This window comes from Marmota monax, unplaced genomic scaffold (genome assembly GCF_021218885.2).
Source record: "Marmota monax isolate L192 unplaced genomic scaffold, Marmota_monax_Labrador192_F-V1.1 WCK01_AAM20220418_F8-fsc00016, whole genome shotgun sequence".
In the NCBI taxonomy this organism is placed as follows: Eukaryota; Metazoa; Chordata; class Mammalia; order Rodentia; family Sciuridae; genus Marmota; species Marmota monax.
In genome coordinates this window covers 115,267-134,045 of record NW_026695209.1, presented here as the reverse complement: position 1 = coordinate 134,045, position 18,779 = coordinate 115,267, and the positions used below count along the sequence as shown (strand labels likewise).

The 18,779-nt window shown below is 42.2% G+C and overlaps 1 protein-coding gene across 1 annotated transcript in view; it reads right to left on the bottom strand.

The window, feature by feature from the left end:
- Positions 1–18,779, bottom strand: part of Grik1 (glutamate ionotropic receptor kainate type subunit 1) — a 139,806-nt gene that overhangs the window by 70,372 nt on the left and 50,655 nt on the right. Inside the window, exon 6 of the mRNA XM_046430577.2 lies at positions 18,110–18,253. Coding sequence (XP_046286533.1) covers positions 18,110–18,253 — 144 coding nt within the window. The remainder of the gene's footprint in view (positions 1–18,109; positions 18,254–18,779) is intronic.

The window sequence follows — 18,779 nt, the reverse complement described above, 5'->3', positions numbered from 1 at the left end:
AGAACAAAGGAAGGGATGAGGGGAGGAAAAGAGGAAATATGGAGACTAAAATAGAGCAAATTATATTCTACACACACATGATTCTGTCAGAATGAACCCCAATGTTTTGTACCTATAATGCTCAAAGTGTGAAATATGATATGTCAAGAACTATGTAATGTTTTGAACAACCAACATTAAAAATTAAAAAAAGATACTCAATTTAAAGACTTAAATACAGTAAAAAAACTCATAATAATTTTTATATTAATTTTATGACAAAATGATAATATTTTGGATATACTAGTTTGAGTAAAATATATACTTTAAATTATCTTCATCTATTTTTTACTTTTTAAAAGTGAGTACTAGAAAATATAGTATATATGTAATCCACATTACATTTTTAATGGACAGTGCTGGCCTAGAGCTGATCTAGCTTTTGTGCATAAATTTAGATGTTCACCACAGCATTGTTCAGATGTGAAAAAAAAAAAGGTAGCCAAAATATCCATTCACAGGGCAATGGACAAGTACTTTGGAACATGTTCAATGCCCAAGATTCTCACTCTGTGACTCTTTTACCCTCCTAATGTGCAAGCCTAGCTCTTTCTTTTCCTCCAGGGATTTACGTACTTAAATTTAATTCTTCTGAAAGCTGTTTTCTAACCACATTGTATAATATAGAAATTCCCATTTCTTTCTTGAAGAAGTTCTACCTTCTTCTGAGCCTTTTTTTTAAAGAAATTATTCTTATCATCACCTGAAATACTGTATTCCCTTTTATGTATGTCTGATTCCCCTAGATAGAGTATAAGTTCCATGAGAGTGAGGACTTCGCTCATTATTCAGTTCTCTTGTCTAGAATGGTGTCTGCCATCTATGGTATTCAATAAGTACTTATAGAATGCTGTATTTCAATGGAAATGAATAAGATAAATAAGTGTGCATCAATACAGGTATATCTCAAATTTTTGGTTAGAATACTGCTCAGCAAAAAATCTATAGACACAAGTATATGTACATATATACATACAACACAGGTATATACATATATATCCCCATACAAAACATACATTCACATTCCTCCATTAATATGATGCATATGTGCATATATATGTATATGTACATGTACTAATTTAGTTAATTAAACATGTTTACATGTGGACATACACATACATGAAGGAAATTATTTAAAAATGTGGTACAGAATGAAACATTAGTAGCTGAATAGAAGAAGGAAGCTAATTGACACAAAACCCTGATGTTATCTTATAATTACAAATGATACTTAGAATCATATAAATTAGGAAGTATTTGGTCAAATCTTCTGCCTTGTTAATACCTCCTTTTGACATTTCTGGCAGGTGATCATTCACCTGGCCACTGATGGGCTATTTCGGGGACAAGTGTCTTAGTGCCTTATTATTGCTATGGTTTGACTATTTATGGCCCTTCCAAAACTCATGTTAAAATTTCATTCCCATTGCAACAGTATTAAGAGGCTTTGGCTTTCAAGAGATAATGAGCGTCCTTAAGAAAGGACTGGAGGGAATTAGCTAGGCCCCTTTTGCCCTTCTATCTTCTGCCATGTGCAGATGCAGCAAGAATGTCCTTATCAGATGCCAAATGCAAATGCCTTGATTTTGGACTTCTTGGCCTCCAGAACTGTAAGAAATAAATTTCTTTTCTTTATAAATTACTCAGTCTCAGATATTTTTATAGTATTACATATGAACTAAGAGTTATATGTAAGACAATGTATGTAACTGTTAAGAACTATAAACTCCAAAAGTTTAGAAACTCATCTCTTTTCTTTGTCCAGAGTTGAATAGGGAATTTAGGAAAAGACCTAAAAAGTCCTTTGGGTCTCAGTGTCCTAAAAGTGGAGGGTGCTGGGGAAATGTTTTCCTTTAACCCAGGGCAGACTAGGTAGACAGGTTGAAAAATAAGGAGCCAGAGTGCAGGAAATTTTTAAGATGTACAGAACAAGAAAAAAAAAAATGGAAATTTTCCAAAGAGAAAAAATTTAACTGAGTTTTCTGGCCACATCCAATGTCACCTAAGCAATCATGGGACAACTTGTCCTAGCAAACAAATAAAATAGCATGCAATAATGAGAAGTGTTCCTCAGTGGAGTCACAGTAGGATTAAAATATGTCAGAGCTTATGTTTCTCCAGGATTTCAACTTTTTTTTCAACAGTGCCATTTTGTATCTAGTTTGTTAAACCACTCAATACAGACCTGCTAAAGAAAATTCCAGATAAATATTAAGGTATATATTGGTGCCTCAGTAAAGAATTTGATCTTTTACTATTTGAATTTTAAAGCTAGAATTTAAATATTCAGTTTATATATTCAAGTTTATTATCCTAATTCCATCAAAATTGAACCAGTAAATTATATTTTCATAGCAAAACAGTGGCAGAAAGCTGTCCATATTTTTTTGCAGCTCTCAGTGACCTTCCATACACATTGATATTTGGAAATAATTCTTCATTCCTATGCAGCAAATGTATTTTAGAATAGATCAATGAGGAACTATTGATGTAGTTTAAAAATAAGTATTAGTTCAGCAAAAATTTTTTATGTGCTAGATTTTAACTTCCTGGGTTCAGTTCAACAAGCATCTTTTAAATGCCTGCTGTTTTTAGGCATGGTGCTATGAGGACACAAAAATTAATTGACTTTTTCCCTGCCTCAGAGAACGATCTTATAGTACCTGAATGAAGCATGTTAAGTGCTAACAGGGAGATGTGTAGGAGCTATGGGATCTAATGGACGACTATCCTTAAATAGAAGTTGAGGATAGACTTGCTAGAGAAAATGAGTTCTGAGTAAGAGTTAGCTTGAGAGAAAATGGAAGGCAGACTTTCTGGGCTGAAAAGAATATTACAATAGGGATGTTATTAGGTGAGTTTTAGTCAGGAAAAGAAAAGTCATCAGCATCTACTGTATGTGGAACAGGATGGTAGACATAGAAAACCACAAACAGATTTGTATTTCTAGAGGGTAGACTATCCACAGTGTACTTATATTTATGTGCATGACTTTGTATATACGTGGGCAATAGTTATAAAAGGGTCAAGACTCAAAATAGAGAGCCTAGTTAGAGGCTATTTTAATATTCAGGGAAAGAAAGAACAAGGAAGTCGGCAGGGAATGGTGTTAAAGAATATTTAGGGCAGAAAGTTGGCAGGACTTACACTACAATGTGATTAGAGGCACTCCCCAAATTGTCAGGGAGTGGGTGCATGAGTGTCCAGATTTGTATCCATAGCACCCCAGTGGGAATGTCCTGGGTTAGAATAAATAGGACTGTCTGGAGGGGTTAGGAGACTTTAGCTGAAAGATCCCAGGGTATGCCACTGGATGTTAAAGGGCTGAGGAAGGCATGCAAGCTTCCAGTGGAAAAAGGATCCATTGGTCTGGGTCAAAGAAAGATCAAGAGAGATGGCCCAACAGGAACTCATGGAGTCAATGGAAGTAATTCAAGAAAGAGTTAGCTTCAAAACTCTCCCAGTCCACAGAGACATGAATTTAAACTAGTCACCAAGCTCCAAGTCAGAAGTCAACCTAGCCAAATACTAACTGTCCTATGTATTTTGGGGCTAGTGGGAGGTACAGCAGCCAAAGAAGTAAGAGAAAGAAGAAGAAAGAGAAGATAGTCTACCCACTCTCACTATTTTGATAGAGCCATCCAGCAAGTTTAAGCACAGAGGGGGGAGAAATTTGATGTTAAATCAAGTTGGACTACTGTTTCATATCTTTGACTTGGATTTTGTAGTCACTAAGTTGAGGCTGTGCTTCAACACTAAGGGACTCTAAGACTGTCATTGCCTTAAGGATATAAAAAGTCATGAAATGTCCCCAGATTTTCACTGAATGATTTTAAATGTGAGATGGGATCTCTATTCACCTCACAGATTGTTTCTTTTGCTGAGAAGAAATTTTTTAGTTTGAGTCCATCCCATTTATTGATTCTTGATTTTAAGTCTTGCACCACAGGAGTCTTATTAAGGAAGTTGGGGCCTAATTTTGCATGATGGAGATTAGGGCCTACTTTTTCTTTTATTAGACGCAGGGTCTCTGGTTGTATTCCTAAGTCCTTGATCCATTTTGAGTTGAGTTTTGTGCATCATGATTTGAGATAGGGGTTTAATATCATTTTGTTGCATATGGATTTCCAGTTTTCCCAGCACCATTTGTTGAAGAGGTTATCTTTTCTCCAATTCATGTTCTTGGACATTCGTCTAATAAAGATAATTGTAATTTTTTGGGTTAGTCTCTGTGTTCTCTATTCTGTACCATTGGTATTGGGAGTAAATCTTTACCCCTCACACATCAGATAGAGCACTAATCTCTAGGGTATATAAAGAACTCAAAAAGCTAAACACCAAAACCCCCCAAATAACCCAATCAATAAATAGGCCAATGACCTGAAGAGACACTTCTCAGAAGATGATGTACAATCAGTCAACAAATACATGAAAAAATGTTAATCATCACTAGCAATTAGAGAAATGCAAATCAAAACCACTCTAAGATTTGATCTTACTCCAGTCAGAATGGCAGCTATTATGAAGACAAAAAACAGTAAGTGTTGGTGAGGATGTGGGGAAAAAGGTAGACTCATACATTGCTGTTGGGACTGCAAATTTGTGAAGCCAATATGGAAAGCAGTATAGAGATTCCTTGGGAAACTGGGAATGGAACCAGCATTTGACCCAGCTACCCCTCTCCAAGGTCTATACTCAAAGGACTTAAAAACAGCATACTACAGGGACACAGCCATATCAATGTTTATAGCTGCACAATTCACAATAGCTAAACTGTGAAACCAACCTAGATGTCCTTCAATAGATGAATGGATTTTTTTAAATGTGGCATATATACACAATGGAATATTATACAGCAATAAAAGAGAATAAGATCGTGGCATTTGCAGGTAAATGGATGGAGTTAGAGAAGATAATGCTAAGTGAAATTAGCCAATCCCCAAAAACCAAATGCCGAACGTTTTCTTTTACATAAGGAGGCTTATTTATAGTGGGGTAGGGAGAGAGAGAATGGGAGGAATAGATGAATTCCAGATAGGGTAGAGGGGTTGGAGGGGAAGGGAGGGGGCATGAGGTTATTAATGATGGTGGAATATGATGATCATTATTATCCAAAGTACATGTATGAAGACACGAATTGGTGTGAATATACTATGTATACAACCAGAGATATGAAAAATTGTGCTCATATATGTCATAAGAATTATAATGTGTTCCACTGTCATATAGAAATAAAAAATTAAAAAATAAAATAAAAGGGAGAAAAATTTTTTCAAAATGTGAGATTGGAGCCAAAAATAAGTGGTTTTTGCTGTCTTGGTAGTTATGTTTGATGTGCCAGTTGCATGGTTCCTAATTGAGGGGGGGTGCATTTCAATAATAATCAATTTAATAGGAAATGTACTTTGTTGGGGCATTTTGTTTTTGTGTGGGAGTGTCAAGAGGACATCCAAGGAGAAATTTCCAGAAAGGAAGGGACTGGGTGAATTTAAACCTAAGGGAGAAGTTAGGGTTATATCAAAGAAACATCTCTTGAACGAATCAAATTTCCTTCTAGCTTTTGTGAGTGATGATAACTTCTGAACCAAGATGTCTACAATACCTTTCTCAATAATCTTTGTGAGTTTATCTTTTTCAATTAAGCCTACCCACAGCTGCCAAAATAAACTATCTGAAACATCATTTTGTCTCTGCCTCAAGAACAGTAGCTTCCTGTCAATCATCAATCAAATTTGAGTTTCTCAGATCAGAAAGCAATTTCCAATTGTTTTTCCATATTTACTTCAATTTATTTCTCACCACTTCTTCATGGATCACTCCATCCAGCCCCAACAGAACTCCTATGCTTCATTTATACTTCTGTTTTCCTGGAATCCAACTGAAGTCTATTTTAAAACTTCACACAAGCATGTTTAATGTGGGATTCAGGGAACTCCTGAGATTGCAGAAGAATTTGTGTGCATTTAATGGGGACAATGGATTTGTGCATCCATCAATTTTGATGGAGGTTCTGAGACCCAGAAAATAATTAAGAACCACTGATTTAACCTAAAATTTCTGGTTGTCTGTTTTGGGCCTCATTCATTGCTATTGTCGGCACCCATGATGAGAGAGCTTTCAAGAATCTTCCAGTGTTCGCCTCCACCAAAACTGCTTCATGGGTTACCCCACAGCCAGCTTATATGGCACTCGCTAACGGTATTTTGTTACAGCAGCCTGAAAAGACTTAGGCATTCAACCTGGCTGATTGTTGCCTACTGTCCTTTCACCCTCCCTGAATAATCATGTGTGTGGTCTATGATTGAAAGTTCCTTCATTCCCTGGTATGGTTGCCATTCACCTCCTGTATGCTGCATGCCTGTCTCCAGGGAACTCCTTGTTGGCAACAGGTCCACCTTGGCCCCTGGAGCCCTACCTCCACTAGTTTGTTCTGCATGCCAGTGTGGCCAGCTCACAAGGCCATGGCGAACTTGCGGTTTTTCTGTTCCTGCTTATCCGTCTGAGACATATGTATCCCACGGGAATGCCTTGACCTTTTCTGGTCTGATGGACTTATTGTTAAGGGAGGTTTCGGTACCTGACAATAATAGATGTTGAAACTAAATTTCTCCCCCCTCCCTCCTGCTTTTGGGTAGTTTTCCACTTCTGCTGCTTGGGGTATAAAAAAAGGTGTGTTAGCAATAAAGATTATTATTGACTCCTGGATGAAGAACCTTGGTGTCCTGTGTGTCTTTTAACCTCGCCGTCCCTCGCCGGACTCGGCTCCCTTGGCCGGACGCGGCAATTGGAGGTCCCACCGAGATCCGGAAAGCAGGGGTAAGCGGACGGGGCTCACCTTCTAAGAAAGAAGGGGGAGGATTGGTTTAAAGATATTTTAAAGAGACAGGGTACGTACCATGGGTAACTCAACAGCGAAGGTTCGTCTGGCCAACGAACTGAAAGAGCTGTTAAATACACAAGGAACAGGAATAAAAACTAAGACTGCAACCGAATTCGTTGAAATTATTGCCCAGGCTTGTCCTTGGTTTCTGACAGGAGGATTTCTTAATAATAGTGACTGGGACCTGGTGAGGCATGACCTTCAGAAATTATTGAGGGACCGGGGCTCGGACAGTGTCCCAGTTGCCACCTTTTCCTTATGGAGGTTGGTAAAGGATGCTTTATTAACAGATAAAGTAAAGATCAAGGATCAGCTTGCTGAATGTGAACAGGCCCTTAATCAGGTGCAGGAAGAGCAAATGACAGAATCCTTAAAGGATGAGGGTCCCCTTGAGGACTCGGGCTCGGAGGGTAGGAAACGCCTCCAGATTTCTAAGCCCAAAAATGATCCTGAGGACCTCAGTTCTCTCTCTGAGGAAGAGGAGGGATTAGAAAGGGAGACAGAGAAACTAGAACATCGCCTTAAAAGGGCAAATGTGAGGGTGCCTAGGGCCCCCTCAATTGCCGCACCTCCTCCCTATAATCCTGATTGGAATGAGGACGCCCCTACTAGACGGGCGGGGGTCCACTGGGGTTCTAGAGCGGCTCAGGTTTTTCCAATGATTGAAAACGCCAATGCTGATGGACAGCCGGCCAGAGCCCATGTCCCCCTAGCCTTCAAGGACATAAAACAGCTTAAGGAGGCGGTCATTAATTATGGACCTCATGCCCCTTTCACATTGACCCTCTTCGAGTCTTTCTCAGCCAGTCAACTGATACCTAATGATTGGCAGCAACTTTGCAGGGCTGTGTTATCTGGAGGGGATTTCTTATTGTGGAAAAGTGAATATCATGAAAGGTGCCGCGAGCTGGCTCAGATTAACCTGAATGCGGGCCATCAACGGCGAAATGCTGAAATGTTGACAGGAACTGGGCAGTATGCCACCATAGGCCAACAAATTAATTACGACCCAGGTGTTTATGCTCAAATAGCCTCAGCTGCAGTTCATGCCTGGAAAGCCCTGCCCATTTCTAAGACTGAAGCAAAAATTTCCAAGATCTCTCAAGGACCCTCTGAACCTTATTCAGACTTTATAGCCCGCCTAATGCAGGCTGCTGGAAAAATATTCCCTAATCTGGAACAGGCTATGCCACTTATTAGACAACTGGCATATGAAAACGCTAACACTTACTGCCAAAATGCTATTAAGTCCTCCCGGGCCAAAAGTATAGATGACATGATTCGAGCATGCAAAGATATAGATGGGCCTCATATTACTGGTCAGGTTTTGGCTGCTGCCCTTAAGACTGGAATGCAAAAAGCTGATAACAGGGGAACCCGCTCTAAGGGGTGTTTTAAGTGTGGGAAAGAGGGACATATAAAGAGAAACTGCCCAGAGAGGAGCGAGGGTGCTGGCAGAGGGATGCCTAAAATTTGTCCTGGATGTCATAAAGGAAATCATTGGAGCAGTGAGTGCAGGTCAAAATTTGACATCCAGGGTAACCCAATACCGTCGGGAAACGGGAGCAGGGGCCCGCCCCGGGCCCCGGAAGCCAAAGTGTACGGGGCAGTGCAGGGACAAAACAGTGCCCCAGGGAGTGGGCGTCTCCGCCGCCTCCCACTGACCAACCCCTTTCTATCTGGGAACTCCCCAGGGGAACACCAGGAAGCGCAGGACTGGACCTCAGTTCCACCTCCCGAGCGGTATTAACTCCCCAAATGGGACCTCAGACGCTGCCTACTGGGGTTTTTGGACCCCTGCCAGAGAGGACGGTGGGACTAGTGTTGGGACGAGGTAGCGCAACTCAGTGGGGCTTGAAGATTCTTACGGGGGTTGTTGATGCTGATTATCAGGGAGAAATAAAAATAGTAGTAGAAGCTACCCAAGGAATTGTTATTCTTCCCCCCGGGGAGCGTATAGCTCAATTGCTGCTGCTACCTTTAGCTTCCATTCCTGGGCACGCCCTCCGTGGGTCCCAGGGCGACGGCAGCTTTGGCTCCACTGGAACTCCCCAGGCCTTTTGGGTAGCTCAGTTGGATTCGCGTCCCAACCTGACCATTGAGATACAGGACAAGGCTTTCAAGGGAATACTAGATATGGGGGCGGATGTCTCTGTCATTTCTGAAAAACAATGGCCACCTGCCTGGCCCCTCCAGAGTCCCTCGGCCATATTACAGGGGATAGGACAGACCCGACCAAAAAGAAGTGCTTCCTTTTTAAAATGGAGAGATGGTGAAGGACATAGTGGCCATTTCCAGCCCTATGTAGTGACTGGACTCCCCACGAACCTTTGGGGGAGGGACTTGCTTCATCAAATGGGGGCTATTCTCACTACCCAGACTTTGAAAGGAAATAATGACTTTGTTAATGATTCAATGCTAGACATGGGATGGATCCCTGGAAGGGGACTAGGAAAGAGACATGAGGGCAGAATATCACCCGTGGATCCAGCAGAACAGGTTACCCGGCAGGGAAGAGACCGGAGAGGACTGGGAAATTTATCCTAGGGGCCACTGAAGTGCGGCCACCTCCACTGTCCATTACTTGGTTATCAGATGACCCTGTGTGGGTAGAACAGTGGCCCCTAACTAAGGACAAATTACAGGCCGCTTCCCTATTAGTTCAAGACCAGCTTAAGTTAGGACATGTGGTGCCCTCTACCTCCCCTTGGAATACCCCTATTTTTGTTATACAAAAGGGGTCTGGGAAGTGGAGACTTCTTCAGGACCTACGAGCTATTAATAAAACTATGCAACCCATGGGACCCTTACAACCAGGGCTACCCTTTCCTACTGCGATCCCAAAGGATTGGCATCTTATTGTCATAGATTTAAAAGATTGTTTCTTCTCTATCCCCTTAGACCCACGAGACCGAAAGCGTTTCGCTTTTTCCTTGCCTTCCACAAACTTTAGGGAACCTTACCAACGGTATGAATGGACTGTCCTACCTCAAGGGATGACTAATAGTCCTACAATGTGCCAATATTTTGTAGCTGAGGTTTTACAACCCTTTCGACAGCAGTTCCCACAGCTCTACCTCACTCATTATATGGATGACATCTTACTGGCAGGGCCCAAGAAAGAAAGGCTTCTTCAATCTTATGAAGTCCTCCAATCCCTTCTAAAAGGGGCAGGGCTGGTCATAGCACCCGAAAAGGTGCAGTTTCAACACCCTTACAATTATTTGGGATACATCATTAATAACATAGGAATCTTTCCCCAGAGACCCCAGTTCCAGATAAATCAGCTCAAAACTTTACATCAGTGGCAGACATTCCTCGGAGAAATACAGTGGCTGCGCCCGTCCTTTCATATTCCAACTGGAGAGCTCAAACCCCTGTATGACCTCTTGCGAGGAGATCCTTCTCCTACGTCGTGTAGAGTACCTACACCAGAAGCCTTACAAGCACTGAGGCTAATAGAAGAGGCTCTGCAGGACATGCAGATTACGCAGATAGATTATTCTCTGCCCTTGTCATTTATAGTTCTACCTTCTAAAATTACTCCCACAGGAGTGTTCTGGCAAACGGGTCCCATTTATTGGGTCCACTTGCCGGCTTCTAACCCCCGGGTATTGACTCCCTTTTATGAGCTAGTTATTAACTTAATTTGGAAGGCTAAATATTTGGGTGATGCATTGTTTGGAAAAACCTTTGACATACTTATTCAACCTTACACTCAAGATATGATACACAAGTTACAACAAGAACATGACCTTTGGTGTCTTTTCCTGTGCAGCTTCAAGGGTCAGATTGATAATCACTTCCCTAAACATAGACTTTTGGAGGGCTTTAAAAGGTGTCCCATTATCTTCCCAAAGATTATGAAAAGGGAACCTATTCCAAAGGCCCAAACTGTATATACAGATGGGGCCAAAAATGGATTTGCCGTCGTTTTTGATGGATCTCAAATTCTCCAACAACCTGTGTCAGGTCAGTCGGCCCAAAAGGCGGAAGTTGAAGCTTTAATCATAGCTCTCAAAGTCTATAGCTCTATTCCTCTTAATGTATATACTGACAGCTTATATGTAGCCAATCTGGCTCTAGTCATAGAAACAGCATCATATATTGGAAAGCAATCCACCATCACAGAACAACTACAGGTAGTACAGCTTCTCATTTGGGCTAGACGAGATCCTTTATACATTGGCCACATCCGAAGCCATTCAGGGCTCCCTGGACCTTTGTCAGAGGGCAACGCAAAAGCAGACGCTGCTACTCATGCTGTTGGCCTTTCCTGTGTGACCACCGAATATGATAAGGCCTTACAATTCCATAACAAATTTCATTTAAATGCACAGTCTTTACGCTTCCACACAGGATGTTCACGAGACCAAGCTTTACAGATTGTCTCATTATGTCCAACCTGTGCACCATTTATTCATTCTCCTTCCCTTGGGGTTAATCCAAGAGGACTACAACCTAATGATGTCTGGCAAACTGATGTTACACACTTCCCTAGCTTTGGTAAGCTCTCCTTTATACATGTTTCCACTGACACATATTCTGGCTTCATTTTTGCCACCTTACATACTGGAGAGAAGGCTAAGGACGTAATCAGTCATCTTCTAAAAGCCTTTTCCTCCATGGGCACCCCACGATGCCTCAAAACCGATAATGGTCCCGCATATGTAAGTCAGGCGGTTCAACGGTTTTGCACCCAATGGGAAATTAATCATAAGACTGGAATCCCTTATAATCCACAGGGACAAGCTATCGTGGAACGAGCCCATCAACATTTAAAAACTTATTTACAAAAAACAAAAGAGGGGGAGATATACCGGAATTGTCAGGGACCACAAGCACTTCTAAGCATAACCTTATTTACTTTAAATTTTTTACTCACTGACACTGGAGGGCGCACGGCTGCACAACGCCACTTTTCCCCTCCCACTGTACAAGATGCTCAAATAAGGTGGAAAGATTTATCCACTGGAAAGTGGCAACCCCCGGCTCCACTCTTAGCTAGAGTGAGGGGAGCTGTATGTGTTTTTCCCCCAGGAACTGAGAAGCCCATTTGGATCCCGGAGCGCTGCACCAGACCGGTGAATGAAAATTCAAGACAAAATGAAGTTCCCAAGATGGCTGATCCTGCCGTTGTTGTTCTCACCCCTTCAAGTGAGTGCCGAGACACACCTCATGAGCTGGACCCCTCTTGTGGCATTCCTTCTGGACAGGTTTGCTGAAGGAGGGCTTGACCCCCCACCTGGGAATATTCATGAATATCTTTTTGGAGCCCCTTGTGAGTGTAAGGGAGGGCCCCGGCACTCGGCCCCCTCTGGTTATATCCAGAGCATTGATTGTGGGACTAAAGTAGCCTACATGGCGGCTGAACTCAATGAAAACATCGGAGGATTTAAGCAACCAAAATGGGTATGTGTTAATAAGCCCGGACTTGTTGTCCCTAATCCGACCGAGACTCTTGGAAGCTGTTCCGCCACTTGTCATTACACCCCAGCAATGCACATCTCCTGTTATACATCAGCCTCAATTTGTGTTAATAATCAAGGAAAACAGTATTTTGAGGCCATCCTAACTAACACCCGTGGAGAATGGGGGACCACTTATAATTATATTCCTTTTCTTGGTGACCGGGGAGGGGAAGGCATCACGACTCGGTTAACGGAGGCAGGATGTGAGGGCGTGGTGGGTAAACCTTCCTGCTGGCCCATGCAGGCCCCCATCGGAATCTCTGACGGAGGGGGACCCACTGATGCTATCAAACACCTTCAGGTGATTAAGCTTTTAAAGCCAGAGATCCCTAAGCCTACATACCACCCCTTGATATTGCCCAAATCCCAGTTTCCTGATTTAGATGCCAATACATTAGATATCCTAGAAACTACCTTTTCTTTACTTAACAGTTCCAATCCTACATCATCCTAGATGATGTGCAAACCCTGTCGGGAACCATTAAAGACTTACAAGACCAGATAGACTCTCTAGCAGAAGTAGTTCTTCAGAACAGGCGGGGTTTAGACTTGCTTACTGCCAATCAAGGGGGAATTTGTTTAGCCCTTGGGGAGAGGTGCTGTTTTTATGCTAACAAATCTGGCATAGTTCGCACAAAAATTAAACAACTCCAAGAAGACCTAGAAAAAAGGAGGAGGGAATTATTTGAGAACCCTCTCTGGACTGGACTTAATGGATTTTTGCCTTATCTTCTTCCCTTATTGGGACCATTGTTAGGCCTCCTTCTAGTAGTGGCAATAGGACCCTGCATTGTAAATAAGATAGTACAATTCATTAAGGATCAAATTAATATCTTAGCCTCTAAGCCGATACAGGTTCACTATCAACGCTTGAAGATGGATGATCGCCCCTCTGAGATATACTTCAGACCGATCCGAAGATGAGTGTCCTCCTTAAAAGAAGAACTCCTGCCATATCTTTTCTCTATGCATACCTCTCCCTCTTGCTTTCCTGTACTAGGATCTTTGCTGTCTAATCTCTCGGTCCAATCACATCTGCCATTCGGCGGTGACGGTCGTGGGTCCCGTAGGTGGAGACGGTTAAGCGTTTACCGCAATAATGTCTTGATAGGTCATAACACCTTGAGCTGATCTTGTAGTACCCAGTGACGGGCAACTTTCACGCTTGCTGTGCGACCTAAGCCAGGGAATCGGGGCCTTCCCAGAGACGGGTAAGCATCGCAAGGGCTGTGAACGACCTAAGACAGGGGCTACTTGATTCCCACTGGCATGCAAAAAACAAAAGAGGGGGACTTGTTGGCAACAGGTCCACCTTGGCCCCTGGAGCCCTACCTCCACTAGTTTGTTCTGCATGCCAGTGTGGCCAGCTCACAAGGCCATGGCGAACTTGCGGTTTTTCTGTTCCTGCTTATCCGTCTGAGACATATGTATCCCACGGGAATGCCTTGACCTTTTCTGGTCTGATGGACTTATTGTTAAGGGAGGTTTCGGTACCTGACAATAATAGATGTTGAAACTAAATTTCTCCCCCCTCCCTCCTGCTTTTGGGTAGTTTTCCACTTCTGCTGCTTGGGGTATAAAAAAAGGTGTGTTAGCAATAAAGATTATTATTGACTCCTGGATGAAGAACCTTGGTGTCCTGTGTGTCTTTTAACCTCGCCGTCCCTCGCCGGACTCGGCTCCCTTGGCCGGACGCGGCAACTCCTGATTTCCCACTGTCCTTCTTTTTGCAAAACACTAGTATATCATCCTAGACTCCAGTCAAAATAACAATGACAGGACACCAGAAATACTAACTGCAAACATGCAGTGCTTACAATATGCTTGGCGATATACTTAATGTTTTCCATTCACTGCCTCATTTCTTCTGTAGAATTTATATTAGTGAATGGCAGAGTTCATATCTGCCATTTTTGGGAAGTACTAGCCCGTGTGATGACAAGTCACCACCTTCCATGGTACACACTTTTAACAGAACCTTCTATTTGATGGTAGCTACTCTTTTCTGAGCAACAACTGCATGAGAGACATTTTGCTAGGTTTTACATAGTATCCACACAAGCATGTGCAGTGTGTTACATGTAATCCACACAAGCATGTGCAATGGATATTTTTATTCCCATTTTATAGAAGCAGGAATTGAGTAACAAAGAAGGTAAATGACCTAAGTTCACACTGATATCACTGCCATTGAATCTCACGTCCTGTGTTGCCAGTGCTACAGCTAAATGGGTTGCTGTATTCCTAAGACCTCTGCCACACTGTCCCATTGGAATTCATGCCTGGGACAGGACTGGTCCATCCCTTTTCTCTGCCTTCTTGAATTGTTTCTGGATGTGATATTCATGCACTGAGTATGTCCTAGAGCAATTACATTCACATACAGGCTATAAGCATGTGTTCTTAAGTTTCTTTGTTCAATCATTAATTTGATAATAAATTCATATGTTATTGGGCACTTACTCTTCATCCATTGTTGTGAAAATCTAGGAAATTGAGACTGGAATAGCATAGCTTAACAACAGACATCCCCCTCAAAAAAATGACAGTGTAGTAACAGCTGGAGTGGAGATAAGGAACCCACATTTGTGAGTCAAGGCCAGAAGACAGGAACTACTGCTTGCATTGAGACATAAAGTATTATGTAGTGGAGGATGGAATTTTCAATCAGAGGGAAGAAAATTTAACAGGATTATATGGCAAGTTCAGGGAGTCCAGCAAGTTTAGCAAGTGTTGGAGACTGGGAAGGAGATGAGAGAGATGGCATGGGGGATCAGAGGCAAGGTCTCTAGAGACCCCCACATAACCTGATCAAGGGTATAGGATTTACCCAGTGGTATAGGAAAGCTTCAATGAAACCTATAATTTCTTAACAATGTAGAATTTATATTAGTGAATGACAGAGTTCATATCTGCTATTTTGGAGAAGGACTAGCCTGTGTGATGACAAGTTACAAGTACGTACATAGAGGGTTGGGGGTATAACTCAGTATAAAGCATTTGCTTAGCATCTGCGAGGCTCTAGATTCAATCCTCAGCACCACACCGTGTGTGTGTGTGTATGCGTGTGTGTATGTGTGTGTGTGTGGTGTGTTTCAGAGTGCAAGTTATACATATAATTTACATAATGGACTTCCAGTAATTCTTGTTAAATGGGAATTTGTCATTTCTTAAAACATACTTGTTTTGCAAATGCCCAGCACTATATCATACTCACTAACACTATATTATACTCACTCATGCTTCAAATGTTCTTTTTCTCTCCCCTGTCTCCACTGAGCTTCAAACAATGAATGATAGGCAACTTGAGATACACATCCGAAAGGCTTCCTGATTCTGAACAATGTGCATTTATCAGGGATTAGTACACGTGCAACCACCTCTGCTCGGGAAGTTTACCTCCTGTGACAAATTTGATCTTCACCCCATAAATTCAATCCGCTGACTTTCTCTTTTACATTCTTTCTAATTCTAGTTTTGGAAAGTGAAACTCCTAAAAGAAAGGACTAGGGGAAGTTTTAGGACTAAGTGCCTTATTTCACGTTTCCTAATAAAACTCTGCACTTGCAAAGTTTTGTTGAGTCGTGTGCTCATCTAAAGAAACACCTGCGTTTTCTCTTCTGCATGCTTTAGTTCGTCTCAGAATTTCCTCTGTGCCAGTCTTCCAACAGGCTGGGGCATTGCTCCTGGTTACCCACTCCCACAACCCATCTTCTCGGCAGGTACCTATATCCCGCCAAAGGTAGCAGATGGCTCTGTATCTCACGAGACAAAAGAGGATGTGAACAAAGGTGATGAGGATTGCTGATGCATTCTCCCCCACATCCTTCCTTTCACCTCCAACTGTGGAGCCCGAGAATGGGGAATTTGCTCTTTGGAGTGAATGAATATAAAATGCTTTCTTGCTTTCAATATGGTCTCTCATGCTGGAGCTCATTATTTCTTTAAACATGCCTAAATGGAGCTTGGTAATTTCACCTTCTTATGCAACTTAAGTACAAGCAAAAAGGTGCTTGGGGTGCTCTGAGTGTTTGATCTCAAGCTTTTATGTAGCTTTTGCCTCTCCTTGCACTGGTACGAGATAAAAGGGAACCAGCTGTTCTCGTGTTAAAGATCAAGGTAATCAGGATGGCAATTGAGGCCATAACCATGATCACTGTGGGGAGAAGAGGAGGCCATGTGATGTTTTTCTATTAGGCACAGTGTGTCAGATTTATGTAGCTGTCAGAAAGGGCATTTCATTTCATGCCTATTTGTGATTTCTTTGCTGTTGTTGTTGTTGCCAGTTTTAAATTCCTGAAACCATTCTCTCAGTCAACTGTTGCTAGTGGTTTGTTCCCTTGCCTAGAGAATAGCTAATACCTCAAATTCTTATTGGGCTCCTACACTGTTCTTCATGAGCAGTAGTCTTCCTCTTTATGCACATAATAATGCTGAGAGGTAGATAGTTGTGTTCCCACACAGGTTAAATAACCTGCCCAGACTCTATTGCTCATGAGAGTTCGTAGAGCTGGGATATAAATGCAGATAGTCACTGTTGGGACTAGGAAGAAGAGAGTCACAGTGTTTAAAGAAGAAGTCCTTCTCAGTCTTGTGCAAGTGCAGGCATTACACCTAAAAGTGAGGGCTTCCTTCATTCACACCCCAGTCCCAGTCTTGAAAGCAACCTTGTTTTGGAGGCTGGGGACTTACTCCTTACACATCCTGCCAGTTTCGTCCTCATCTTTATGAATTTGAGTCAGCCTTTAATGGGAAGTGGATTGAACAGCTTGAAAGAGGGTCTGCAGGTGCTTTAGAGACCAGAAGAGATTGAGCCCAAAGCAGGCATCTTTCCTTAGGATAATGCATTAGTTTTTCTCTTGTACTATCTCCCCACCCAATTCTTCTCACCTAGGGGTTTGACTTACTCCATCTTCCTCTAGTATGGAGATCAAAGATGGTCTTTACTTGAGAGGCAAATCTCTGTATCCCACAGAGAAAATACCGAAGCCTGTCACGGAATATGGTGCATGTTTAGTCAGGCCTGGCTGTTCCCGAGAGTCTTATTTTATATTTCACAGTCCATAAAGACCCTAAGGTGCAAGTTGGAGACAAATTTAATCCAAGACCCCGTACATATAGAGTCTTGTGTTCGCAGAAGAGTGTCTTTGGAAGCAAAGTTACAGTGCTATAAAGAATAGGACATTGTAGGGGATGTAAGGGATCCCAGGACACTAGCCAAGAACTCCCCTTGCCCTGTTGTGCTGAATAAGCTCAGTTAGGACTAAAGTCTTCTCATTGGTTAAGAAATTGCAAAATAATCACAGTACTATTAAGATAAAGAGGTAGCTTTATGGGTGCTGGATAGCCCAAGCTTTAGGAGCCACAGGAATCATGCCTGACAATGTAGAACCTTTCTTTTTCTGTTACCCTTCAGCAATGAACAAACCCTCCTCTTGACTTACTACACTGGGAACACGCTCCCGTGAGGGCCTGCAGTAGCTGGCATCATGGCTGAAATTCAAGAGAGGGAATTATGACCTGACAGCTTCTTTGAACTTCTCAGCATCACATTAGAAAATTCTTAAAAGTTTTCTAGGCAAATCTTTGACACTGAGACCTGAGAGGACTGGCTGACAATGGCTTCCCGTCTCCTGTAAGCATCATGCCAACAGAAGCATGTGGGAAAGAGCAGTGCTGAGCTGAGGGGCTGACTGGGCTGCAAGAGACCACCACTTGCCTCTTTGATCAGGTTCATAAATCTGGGTCCAAGGCGCCATGGCTTGTGTCGGTGGCACTGTAGGGAGCTGACAGTCAGCTGCGAGGCCCGGTGGGAGGCAATGGCCACCATGTACACGGCATCATACATCAGAGCTGCCTCAGTCTGTGGAGGAAAACACACATGAGATCTTCAGTTCCACCTCTCTTACCTTCCTTTACCTCTGTGTCCACTCCTCTTGCTTCTTCACTTTTATCTATCTGATCTCAAAAACAGCTTATTATTCAGCTGTGCAGTTTCCCTTCTCTGACAGCTCTTTGTCTCCAAAATGATACTTTGCACTCCAGAGCAATTTGGAGTCACATCTGTTTTGTTTGGAATTCTTCTTTTAAAAAAAGAGAGCAACTCAGATTAGCCACAAAAGACTTGATTCAGGAAACAAATATTTTTGAGCATCTTCCATGTTAAGCATGGTGTTAAGATCAACTACCCTGAGCTAGAAGTTACATAAGCTCACTAATTCACAACCAGATTTTGTCTCTCAGAATTTATCTACATTTATTTATGTATTTACTGGTTTATATTTGGTAGAAAGAAACTCCTGTAACTAAAACTAATAGGTGATTTCTAAACTAATAGGTGATGTCACTTTTGTTTACTAGGGTTGAGAAAGCTGAAGTCAGAGAATTGA